Source organism: Callorhinchus milii, unplaced genomic scaffold (genome assembly GCF_018977255.1).
Source record: "Callorhinchus milii isolate IMCB2004 unplaced genomic scaffold, IMCB_Cmil_1.0 Scaffold2, whole genome shotgun sequence".
Lineage (NCBI taxonomy): Eukaryota > Metazoa > Chordata > Chondrichthyes > Chimaeriformes > Callorhinchidae > Callorhinchus > Callorhinchus milii.
In genome coordinates this window covers 115,863,113-115,875,971 of record NW_024704743.1, presented here as the reverse complement: position 1 = coordinate 115,875,971, position 12,859 = coordinate 115,863,113, and the positions used below count along the sequence as shown (strand labels likewise).

The 12,859-nt window shown below is 45.8% G+C and overlaps 1 protein-coding gene across 1 annotated transcript in view; it reads left to right on the top strand.

The window, feature by feature from the left end:
- The window catches only part of lama1 (laminin, alpha 1), a 114,489-nt gene that overhangs the window by 55,333 nt on the left and 46,297 nt on the right, over nt 1-12,859 (top strand). The window contains exons 15-25 of the mRNA XM_007897260.1: nt 775-886; nt 2,263-2,373; nt 3,816-3,943; nt 4,403-4,489; nt 5,841-6,052; nt 7,144-7,250; nt 9,186-9,366; nt 9,862-9,998; nt 10,567-10,803; nt 11,674-11,817; nt 12,163-12,342. Of these exons, the coding sequence (XP_007895451.1) occupies nt 775-886; nt 2,263-2,373; nt 3,816-3,943; nt 4,403-4,489; nt 5,841-6,052; nt 7,144-7,250; nt 9,186-9,366; nt 9,862-9,998; nt 10,567-10,803; nt 11,674-11,817; nt 12,163-12,342 (1,636 nt within the window). The remainder of the gene's footprint in view (nt 1-774; nt 887-2,262; nt 2,374-3,815; nt 3,944-4,402; nt 4,490-5,840; nt 6,053-7,143; nt 7,251-9,185; nt 9,367-9,861; nt 9,999-10,566; nt 10,804-11,673; nt 11,818-12,162; nt 12,343-12,859) is intronic.

The following is a 12,859-nucleotide window of genomic DNA, read 5'->3' as shown; positions in this document are numbered from 1 at the left end:
ACTTTCTCTGTTACTGTATGGTTTAGAGCTGTGCCGGGTTGTGCCTTTACCCACTAGGCAAGAGCTCAATTAAATTGTGTTGCTCTTAAGCCTATCCAAGCGTGGAGCATTTATCGTGGTTAATCATTCTGTTGGTTTGATTTGTTTCCAAGCCAGGATGGTCTGACAGAAAGCAGGAGATGGGTTTGAGCAGCACTCCTCTCCCAGGCTTGAGCTAGACTTGTCCTCCCACGTGCTGGGGAGAGCAACAAGGATGATCCCCGCCCGGTGTTAGAGGAATGAAGTGTGAGCAATGACAAGGGCTCCTCAGCCTCAAAGAACAAGGCATATAAGAGTTTAAAAAGTAATCACTACAGTAAACAATACGTGTACATGTGCTCCAAGGCAGCAGAATAAGAGGGCACAGGTTCAGGGCTGTTAAAGGGTCGTTTTAGGACAGAGTCCAGGAAGTATTTATTTACAGTAATTATTGACTGAAACGGGTTACCACCAAGGTAGTTGAGGCCAGACACGAGGGCTCATTTAAGAATCAGCTTGATGCTGTGATGGGAGGACGGGCAGGTGGATGTTCTGGAATGATGGGATCAGATGGGGTGAAGGGCCTTCTTCATCCAAACCGCTCTAGTGATCTTTGTGATTGGTGTAGTCAGGATCACATTTTGGGGGATGATATTATCATATAGAGGAAATTCTGTAATGCCTCAATTGGCACCTCCTTTTACCTCCATCAGTGGCTTTGATGGCAGGAATGATGCCAATTATTTGTGCTTTCAGGCTGAGCTCGGTCACCTTGGACGTAGCAAACCCCAATGCCATCGATGTTCTTCCCGCTGTGGATGTTGAACACTGCGAGTGTCCGCCAGGTTACACTGGGATCTCCTGTGAGGTAATGTGCAATACTTTGCCAACAGTGCAAGGTACTAACACCTTGTTCATACTGCCAGATTGTCTTCAGGAGTAGAAACACTCGAGACCGGTAAAGGGATATATAGTTTCTGCTCAAAAATTGCTTTCACTGAGGTTTTAAGAGAGTTTGTTCTCTGAATGCACCAATAAGAGCTTGCGCTGCACACTGATAAATGAGCCTGGACATCAGTTAGTGTTTTCTAATATTACTGAAGAGTCTGCAGTGTAAACAGCTCTTCAATAGCATTGAAGCATTCAAAAATGGTCCAACCGCTGCTTAAAGGGTCATCCTTACTCCACACACCTAATAATAATCCCTCCAAAAAAACAAAACAATAATAAATTGGTCATTTTCAATCCATATGATTGTTTGTGGGACATTGCTGTGCGCAATTGGCTGCCGCGTTCGCCCACAAATATACAGTCAATTCACTTTACAGTGTGTTCTGTGAAGCGCTTTGGGACGTCCTCCCGACGTGAAAAACGCTATATCAAATGCAAGGATTATTATTATTATTATTTATTTTATAGTTTTAAGAATTCTTTCAAAGACAGACAGCAGCAGAGCAAACCAGATCTACACAGTAATTCCAGTGTAAACCTGATTTATATACTATTCCAGTGTAAACCTGGTCTACACGGTAATTTCAGTGTAAAAACAGTCTATTCGGTATTCCAATGTAAACCAGGTCTGAACAGTAATCCTGGTGGAAACCCAATCTATACAACAATCCCAGTGAAGGGCTTGGAATCGACTCGATGTATTTTAAACTGTGATACGTGTTGCATTGTTAAGAGTCTGTTCAAAGTGAAAACAAGATTGCATCGATGGTGGTCCTTTTTAAGAAGAACTGCGGGAAAAGAACTTCCAAATTAAGACGGAATTGAAAAATGTGCTAAATCTGTCCATGTGGGTTTCCAGGCCTCTGACATTTTGTGTGGGGGGGGGGGGTTGTTGTGTGAAGTAAGCTGGAGCACAAATATCGAATCCAGAAATCGTCACTTTGCATACTTACAGCACCTGGACAGCTTGTAATGCTATAGATCTTCACTGATTTTTTTTTGAACTTCAGTAACCGCTTGACGTTCAGAGATGATGTTGAATGATTATGAAAGAGGGATACAATCTCTGTGCTGTAACTCTCTGTGACAATCTTCCATCTGTCTGTGACACCTTGTGGCTGCTGCGTTTCGCCCACAAAATATATAGTTAGGTCACTTTTAAGTATAAACTGTGAAGCCATTTGAGACGTCTCGAAGACGTGATAAGGCGCTATATCAGATGCAAGGATTATTATCCGGTGGAGCTCCTTACTTTGTCATTAATGTTTTTTTTCTCCTTTCCCCTCTTGACAGTCTTGTGGCCCGGGATTTTATCGTGTGGGGGGGATACTGTTTGGAGGCATTTGCCAACAGTGCGAGTGCAACGGCCACGCCACACACTGCGACACGGACGGTGCCTGCTCAGTAAGTCCCACTTTAATACATCAACCAATGAAATCCCAAGTCTGGGAAGTACCTGGCCTGTTTACGAAGCTTAGATCTCTGTCACGAAATTTGTTGCGCAGGCTTTGTTCTGGTCACTGCAACAACAATAACTTGTAGTGCCCCTCATGCAGGGCAGCGTCCCAGAGCAATTATCCATTTACTGCTTCTTTCGCCTCCAAAATATACAGTCACTACACTTTACAGTAGGTCCTGTGAAGTGCTTTGAGATGTCCTCCTGATGTGAAAGGTGTTAAATCAAATGTAAAGATTATTATGATGATTATTATTATGCCTGTCAACAACTACATGTGAAGCGTTTGATATTTGATATATTATTGAGATGTTACAGTCTCAGCATAATAATTTCTGCATTTCATGTAGTGCCTTTTTACGTTGTGATGTCTCAAAGGGCTTCACAGGATTTACTGCAAAGTACAGTGACTGTAAGTGATTGCAACACAATGCCAAATTGTGCACAGCAATGACCCACAAACAGCCTTGAACTGAATGGGAGATTGTTGGCCAGGACACTGGGAGAAACTCCTCTTTACGAATAATGTCCATCTGAATGGACAGACGGGGCCTCGGTTCAACGTCTCATTGACACAACACCTCTTGACAATGCAGCACTTTCTCAGCATCGTATTGAGGTGTCAGCCTATACTGTGACCTCAAAGATGTGGGGCTTGAACCCACAACCTTCTGATTTGGAGGCCAAAGCGATATCGACTGAGCCAGGCTGACAAGGATCGTAGGGTAGGGTAGGGCTCATTTAAAATGATGACGGGAGTGTGTGAGCAGGGGGTACGAGGGGGGAGCATGGTGCGTCGTGGGATACCTGGGGGTTTGGGGAAGCAGGAGAGGGACTGGGCGACTGCAAACTCCGAGCTGAAAGGAGCATCCCCTTTCTCCCCCCCATTTCAAATCATCTGACCTCCCCCCCCACACACTATGAATGATGGGGCAATTGGGAAGAATCCAAAAGGGATTTGAAGAGAAGTAATGGAAGCAGCTTTACTGGGAGACACATGCTAGTTGAACAAAACTGGACTTTACCTGATGCCCAAGTCTATGTATACAATAAAGCTCAGTCTTTGTTCCTTATGGGCAACATTCTCAGCTCCTGAGGACAACAAGTCCCTTCACAGCATCTTGAGTTGTCTCCAGATCCAATATGGGTCTCAGGTTACAGTACAATTGCCGTTAAAGCATTGCTTTGTGTGTCCAGGTGTCCAGCTAACAGTTCCACTGATCGTGAGTACACTATGTCTCGTTTTCCTTCTTAATATCTTTTTTTTTCGATAAGGAATCTTAGATCACAGGATGTTGCACTGAATTGATGGATATGACAATGTCATTTTTTCCTCCTCCACCTCCCTCCCTATGTATTTCTCGATGAAAACTTTGCAACTGTTTTGTAGGACTGTCAGCACAACACAACCGGGCCCAACTGCGATCGTTGCCTGCCCGGTTTATATGGTGATCCCACCCAAGGGACCCCCGAGGACTGCAAGCCCTGCGCCTGCCCTCTGCTCATCTCCTCCAACAAGTAAGCGCATGGAGATGTTCGCCCCGCAACGTCAAGCCGCTGCAGCCATTTGTAAGCTTGCTGCCAGGAGCCAGCTCCAGCGCGCCTGGATGGAGAGCGAAGGCAGTGTTCCTTGCTCTCTTGTCGCAGGCGATCCCAGAGTGTATGGGGAGAGATCAGTCAGGTTGGGTGTTGCAAAGGCAGAGCGGTGCCTCGCTCCAAGAAAGGACTCCTCACAATGTATAGCGCCGCTTCTGTGGGAAAACCATGTTTACATCGCACAGGGTCAGAGTAGCGGAGGGTGATGTGCGCCCATGGAATCCTGGATCGGAGGGAGGGAGGGTGCAAAAAGAAGTTACTGTTGACGACCCACATTTTAATGAATTTGATACCTCTGACACGTGGGCCCTGATGTAAGCTTTTTCTTGTTTTATTCCTCTGCTGTGAGGCATTTCTTAACATTGTCTGCAAATTCTCCAGTTTCAGTCCCACCTGCCACCTAAACAAAGGCGGAGAAGTCATCTGTGACCAGTGCCGACAGGGGTATGCGGGGCCCAGATGTGACAGGTAAGTGTTACTGTCTCTGGAAGACCGACAGGTGAATGGTTTCCAGTGTATATTTGCCTCTGTTCACGCTTTTTTTTACATCCTGTGGTTTGCAAAATTTCTGCCTCGGTCCATCACCATGTGGCTGTCAGCAACTCAGCTTAGCATTAAACTCTGAGGCTCTGACATTCACCGGATTCTTTCTTCAAACCATTTCGCCTGTCAGCTTGGCTGAGTCGCTAGCACTCTGACTGCTGAGTGCACAGAGGTATGGGTTCAAGCCCCATGTTCGGACTTCGAACTCAAAGAGCCCAGGTTGCCATTCTAGCCCAGTGAGGGGGTGGTGGCACTACATTGTCGGAGGTGCTGTCGTTCAGATGAGATGTTAAGCTGATGGTCTGCCTACCTACCTGTTCAGATGGATGTTAGAGATCCCATGGCACTATTTTGAAAATACAAGGAGTTTCTCCCAGGATCCTGGCCAACAATCGTCCATTCACTTCATGGCTGTTTGTGGCACATTGCCCTTTGATACGTCACAACGACATGATCAAATTCAAGGATTAATATTAATTAATAAAAGACCAGCAGCTTCCATCTGAGCAATATATGATGGCCAGAAGGAGTTGTGTGACGGACATTTTCAGCAGCGCAGAAAGGGTTAAATGCCAGTGCGTGTGTTGCCAGCTGAAAGCCCACACCTGCATTTGAATTACATGACGTTCCATTGCTATACTGCTGTAATATTTTGGTTTCAAGAAAAACATAATAAATCAGATTTTTTTGACAGTTCTGCATAATAAAAGACCACTGATACAGCATTAGGGACGCACATTAGGTCAGGCCTACGGGAGTTTAAAGCCAGCAATGCCAGTTCTGATCTAATGGATTGGTCCAGAAATGTATTTTGTTGTAGGTGGTGATATATTGCCTTGAATGACATCCATTACATAGGATTACAGAATCCCTTGGAGCGTTAAAAGGCAATAACATTTCAGATTTCACATGATCTTCTGAAGTGCAGGAGTGAAGTTTACATTGTACTGAGATAGTTTGCTAATGACCCCACTGGGAGAAGCTCCCTTCTCTTTTCAAATAGTTCCTTGAATCTTTGTTACCAGATCTCAGTTCCAGTAAGCGCTCCGAGACCCAGCCCCGCGTGAAGGCTGCTATATAAATCCAAGTTGTTCTTGATCTTTACCATCCATCGGAACAGGCAGACAGAACCTCGGGTTTAACGTCTCATCTGAAGGATGGGATGATGGATCACATATCTCATTTTTTTCCCTGTAACCCTGTGGGCTTAAAGGAAGGGGTTCAGTGTGAGAATGAATTTTAAGCATTCAAACCTGGTCACAAATGTTCTCCCTAGGTGTGCCGACGGTTACTATGGAAACCCAGGCATCCCGGGAGGCTGGTGCAGCCCATGCTTCTGCAACGGTAACGTGGACCCTGCTGAGCCTGGGCACTGCCACCCCGTAACAGGAGATTGTCTGAAGTGCCTCGGACACACTGATGGCAGGCTGTGTGAGCGGTGCGCAGAGGGATATTACGGCGATGCTCTCGTCGCTAAAGATTGCCGTGGTAAGTCCTAACCTAGCTCACCCGATGTAGGTGCTTAACCTCATGAAGGATTCAATGAGGTGGATGTTCATGAAGCTGTTTCCATTTATTGGTGAGCCCAAAACTAGTGGGCATGAATATAACGTAGCCAGAGGTAGGTCCAGCAGGGATTTTAGGAGGAACTTTCTTCACACGGAGGGTAGTGAGAATGTGGAACTCACTGCCAGAAGCTGTGGTTGAAGCAAATACCATCAAAGTATATAAGAGCAAACTTCACACATGAGGAAAAAGGTTTCCATAGAAGAAAATTATTCCTCCTTCTACATTGGTCGCCTTCTGTGCTGAGCTTCCTATTGCTCTGGAGGGGAATGGGATGAAGAGTAGATGCTGAAATCGCTACGATTCTACATTGATGACACAGTGGAGCTCCAGTCTATTTCTCATGGCTGAGGGGGACACTCTTACTCTCTCCCCCACAAGATCTCTACTGCGTTCAGCTTGTCGAGTCAAATGGCTTTCATATGGAGTTACTAGAATTTGTATTAAAAGAGACTAGAGCTCGCAGAGGTGTATGTGGGTGGGGCGGGGGGTGTTCCAATAGGTGGATGTTTCTAATTCAGGACTTTTAGCTCTTAAATTGTGTCATTGTGACCTGCGAGAACTCAGCTCCAAAACTCGATGAGCTCAGAACTGAGTTCCCACAAGTCGAAATGACTTACATCTGTTTCCCCTTTGAGAAATCACTGCACATCACTGGTGTAGCTTTACCAGCCGTCCTCTGTCTTGTGGAGAAATTGCACCTAGGTCTAGATTTACTCTGTGTAGCGCTTTAGTGTCCAGAATTCGGCAAATATGGCCTTAAATTTGAAGCCACTTTTCTGCTTCACTGAAAGTTAATTCAACAATTTGCCAAATCCTGGATGCTCCGAAATTTTATATAAATCTAGACCCAAGTAAGATTTCTCCAAATCTGTCTCTCTATCTCTGTCTTTGTCTCTCTCTCCGTCTTTCTCTCTCTTGGTTCTCTGCCCCTCTTTCTTGCTCTGTCATTTTGTTGATGTGTAGTGCCATCTGGAGGCACAGTTTGAATGGTGCTTTACTTTCTCTTCCAGCGTGTGGCTGTAACGTGAACGGATCGTATCACATGGCATGTGACCGTCAGACCGGCCGCTGTGAATGTAAACCAAACGTGGTGGGAGTGCAGTGTGACCGGTGCTTGGTATGTACACGGTTGCGCACAACCCCACCCCCATCTCACGGTTCTGCTTTCATGTATTTTGCACAGAAATGAAATGACAGAGAACTGAGCAGAGCCATTGAATCCAGGTGGTTGGACCAGCAAAGCCTTTCTATGTCATTGTTAGGTCAATGTTAGTTTCACATTCTGAGGGGAAACCTCATCTAAGTAACTATGAATCATGGGACCCCCATCTCTAATAAAAGAACCACTCCGCCCTCCGAGGTGTTTTTTATGGAAAAATCTGTCCGGGCTGTTCCAGGCTGGTTGTTAATGGGGGTGGTTGCTAAATGGAGGTGGCTGTTTGAACAGGTTTGACTGCAAGGATCATCCTGCCTTTTTGAACTAGTAGGAAACTGGAAGCTGTTGTTTGGTGGAGACCTTTAAATTACAGGAATGCAGGTGTGTTCGAGTCAGGAGCGCAGCTTGATGTTTAAAGTCACGTCTGCACTGAGCAATGTGAGGTAATGCAATCGGTAACAGCACTGGAACAACCTGTAACCACTGCAGAGAGACCCACACACCACAAAGTGTGTTCTCCAGTGAACGGAAGGGGATCCTGGATTTGAAGTCTGGGGTCATGTGAGGGGGTGCACGTACATTGTATTTCCACTGTGGAATGTGCAGTTTACATCGAGAGGCACATTCTACAGGAATTACTTTTCAACCTCAGTTCCCATAATGGTTTAAGTAAATTATTTTGATGTGCTGCAAAATAATCCCAATTGATGTGTGTGAGGCATCAGCTAAACTACATTGTCACTACCCTTAGGTTTGCAATGTGTTTAATAAAGGCTCTGATTGGGGAAAGGATCTGATTCCGTAATGGAATGCTTTGACTTTACTTCAGACAACCTGGGCAAAGGCTCATTAGACATGGCTGTAAGCTTTGTAGCCGTGCGAGGAATTTAAATGCAGGGAGAATCATGGATACCTGGGAGGGATTACCGGGCGAGTAATCTCAGTTGAAATAAAGTGTGAAGGTGAAGCTGTGTTTATAAACCACTGAACCTCAAGGTGAGAACTTTCCCTGCAAATCACTCTTAATGTTTCCATAATTTTGCTCATTCATTCTCTTCTGGGCGGGAGCTTCCCAGACCGTTAAGCGATGCAGAATCAATTGGATGGATAGGTAGATAGAGAAAGCATAAGTGCATATATACATATGCATATACATGCATGCACCTACATGCAATCATACATAAAATACATACATATGCACGCACCTATATATATATTTGGAACATACCAGCTGAATGGCCTTGTCCTGTTTCTGTGGCATTACAATACAAGACAAAATTACGTTTGTAAAGCGCCTTTCACATCAGGAGGATATCCCAAGGCGCTGGATAATCAGGGACAATACACCATCTCCAGCCCCCGCTGCCCCTACAATACAAATGTTACTGTATCTTGTTTAAAATCCCCTGTAAGAAATACACTACCACTTACGACATGGTTGTCATTACCAATTTATTTATCTTGAGCTCACCAGCAAGGCACTGAAATTTCACTCAGCCTTAGCTGCGAAACTTTTTTGTGTGTCTTCCAATCTAAGATGGCTCAGAATTGTGGAAACTTCTTAAATTCAGCCGGTTTCCTTTTTTAAGAAGTGTGTGCAGGAACCCCAGCTTCCAAATTCGGAGCAATTTTCCACAATTCTGCCTCGGATTAAAAAATCTCAAAAATTCCCGAATCAATCGAGCCTGTATCATGGTGGTGACGACACAGGGCTACAGCGAGCGGTACATTTGGTGACATGTGGCTAACCTGCCTGCTGCTTGCTTTTACAAGTCTTACATTAAAAAAAACACTTGACTCCTGGACCTGGACGGTGTGTTATTTTTAGTGAGACGTTACATTTGCTTTCGCCTCGCTGCTCTGATGCCTAACCCAGGCTTTTACTGTACCTAACAGCATGGGTATTTTGGCTTGGGCACTGGACTGGGCTGCGTCCCTTGCAACTGCAGCCGATTGGGCTCTATCTCTGAGGACTGTAGCGAAGACGGGCAGTGCCGCTGTGTGCTTGGGGTGACAGCAGAGAAGTGTGACCGCTGTGCACACGGCTATTATGGATTCCAGAATGGCGGCTGCAAACGTAAGTATATTATTGTACACGTTTGTGTGGTGTGGAGAGCATATTATATTACATTATATTAAGTTGGCTGCCACGTTTTGCCCGCAAAATACACAGTCAATCCACTTTACGATATATTACTGTGAAGCCCTTTGAGACGTCTCGAAGACCTGATAAGGCGCTGTATCAAATGCAAGGATTATTATTACCATTGTTATACTGGGGAGAGAGCAGGAAAGGATACGCGGAGAGAGCAGGAAGGGATATGGGGGAGAGAGCTGAATAGGGATATGGGGGGTTGGAGTCAGAGGGGCTCCGGGATGGAGTACCAGAGAATGGGGGCAGAATGTCTGAAAGCTCATCCAACGACGGTGGGGCTTTTGAAACACCACACTGTGTGACGGGCGCCTTGTAAGTGCAAGTTGCTGTTGTTAGTTGTTGAATGCCTTCCTCCTTTTCCTATGTTCCAAAACTCTTTTCCCATTGAATCCCAATGTGTTTTTTCTTTGCCAACAGCCTGTGACTGCGTCCACACTCAGAACAACTGTGCAGCCGAATCCGGCCAGTGCATCTGTCCACCACACACCCAGGGAGCTAAGTGTGAACTTTGTGCTGCTAACTCCTGGGGTCATGATCCTGAAAGCGGATGTAAGGTACGAGTTGGGTAGTGGGTGGGGGTGGGGGTTGGTCAGCCAATTCTGATCAACTGTGCCACAGAAACACATCACCCACTACATAAAAAAGTATTCAAACCAAACTACTGAAAGAGCAATGTAAGCAGGGGAATTTCCCCATGTCAGGAATAGAATTAGACCACCACTCTATCTGGGACAGACTCGCCCCACTCCCCTATTCCTTTCACAGAGGCTCGGGGGACCCCAGAGTGTGTATTGGGGCCATGCTGGGGTTTAACCAGCTAAAATCACAAAGCCCAGGAATGCTACCGAGAGTTTCTGAAATAAGTCTTCTTTCAATCCAATGGGAATTTATGTAGTGTTCTGTCATAAATGTAGCTTTTAACCCTCCTTCCACTCACACCAAGAAACTCTTCTGTTTGTCTGCCTAAACCAAACACAGCGTTGTTGGGGAAAGGGCAGGAGAGTGGAACTAAACGGACTGCACTTACAGAGAAAGGGATAGGCACGATGGGCCGAATGGCCTCCCGAGTTGTAAAATTTGCTCACATCTAAAGGTTTCTCCCCTTTTGTTTCCGTTACTCAGCCCTGTAACTGCAGCGAGGTCGGTTCTGACAGTCTTCAGTGCAATGGAACGAGCGGCCAGTGTCCGTGCAGACCAGAGTTCGGAGGTGGCGCGTGCAGGGAGTGCGCGGTGGGCTACAGGGACTACCCGGAGTGCATTGCCTGCATGTGCAACATTAACGGCACCCAACCAGGAAGCTGTGACCCAGCACGAGGCGAATGCAGCTGTGCACAACACACTGGGCTTTGCCCCTGCAAGGTACCCTCAGCACACATTCACACAAGTACTTCAGTCATAAACAGGGCCTTGTGGATATAAGCTACAGCTGCTTGCAATTATATAATGAATAGAAAATTCATCCCACGGGGGTGCACCAAGCAGGGGGGAGAGAGTGATTTTATTGCGAGATATCAAATAATGAAAGGAAATGATAGGTTAGATAGTGAACGACATTACAAGGGGGGGGGAATCACCATAAAATCAGAACCACAATGTTCAGTGTCCACCTGAACAGGCAGATGGGATCTGGGTTTAACATCTCAACTGAATGCCGGCCCTCAGCCCTGAATTGGAGTAACAGCATAGACTGTGTAAGTTCCAAGCCCCGATGTGGACATTGAACCTTCTGAGGTGAGAGCGCTACCAACTGAGCCAGGCTGACACCTCATGTAATGTAAAACAAATGCCTTCCGATGAAGACCCTTTAGCGTATTGGTTAGAGCACTCACTTTGCAAGCGAGGAAACCCGGGTTTGATTCCCGTGCAGGGCCAAAAGCTTAGGCAAGTTTTCTTACTCCACACGCCTCTGTGTACCTAGCAGTTAGTAGGAAAACGGTTGTTAGTTAATTGGCGGATCGCTCTCCAGAGGTAATAATCCATTCAAAAAAGTAATAATGATTTGGTCACTCAATCCACAACTGTTTGTGGGATGCTGCTGTTCCCCTGTTTCGCCCACAAAACATACAGTCAATTCACTTTCCAGTATATTTTGTGAAGCGCTTTGAGACGTCTCAATGATGTGATAAAGCAGTATATCAAATGCAAATTTTATTATTATTCTTATTAAGATCCAGTTACTCTGCACTTGCAAGTTTAATGCACTCCTATTGGTGTCCGGTGTTGTTTCAGGAGAGTGTGTCAGGCGTGCGCTGCGACGAATGCAAGACCGGATCCTTCGCTCTCAGTCTTAGCAACCCGGCCGGCTGCAGCCGCTGCTTCTGCTCTGGAGTGTCAGATTCCTGCTCAGAACTCCAGGGACTGGTCCGGATTCCCGTAAGTAACGTTCACTCCATTCATAACTCGTGAAAGATTTTGTCAGTGTTCCCAGCACCTCACCGGGAAAGCAGAGCGCATTTAAAAGAGCTTTCGCACGCATGGATAAAAACTGATGTCAAGCACTGATGGGTATTAACGGGCACTGCAAAAATTATACTGTTCACATGAGATGGGGAGTGGGGAAGGTGTTTAAAAAGCAGTCATCAGGAAAACTCCACCACCTAAACAGATCCCAATGGATCTACGGACCAAATTTACTGTAAAGCATAGTGATTGTGTATTTTTTGGTGTGTGCGTCTTTGTGTTGTGTGTGTATTTATTGACTGTATTTTATCTGTACAGCTATCCCTCACTCCAGACCAGCTGAGCCTGCGTGTTGTCAGCCAGGGTAATCTGATTGGGACCATCGAGGGCGTCTATGTCCAACCCCCGGAGGTCCTTCTCGATGCCGTTCTGGTTCAGAAACACCTGAAAACAGAACCATATTACTGGATGCTTCCTGCCCTCTTCACGAGGGATAAGGTGAGGGAAGAGTCTGCAAAACCAAAGATGAAAACGATCAAGGCTTCACTTGTGTTTGTTTCGCCAGCTGGGTCTCTTGATGTTCTGGGGAAATCAATCACTAGAGTATCTAAGATACAGTAGGACCCCACTCCCCCATTATAACAGGATGTTTAGGTACTCTAAATTCTCAACCTGTGCTATCTGTAATGATGTACAATAGCCATTTTCACCCTGTATCTGCACAGGCCAGCTCCCTCCCTCCACGCTTTTTGGCATGAAGCACCCCCAAGACTTGGCTCTTGCTAACCAGCGCCTAATAATTAGATAAGCAGGATGTGTCCCTCCAGGGAGAAAGTGTGCATTGCATTCCAACAACCTATCTCTGGAATTTCCATGTGTAGGAGAAATGCATGGAATTCTCAGTTTGTTTTGGATACTCTTTATGCATGGTGATGGGTTTCCACATGTGTCAGGCATCCGGCTTTTACCAAAAATAAAAGGGCGCTATATAAATGCAAGTTGTTGCTGTTTTTGT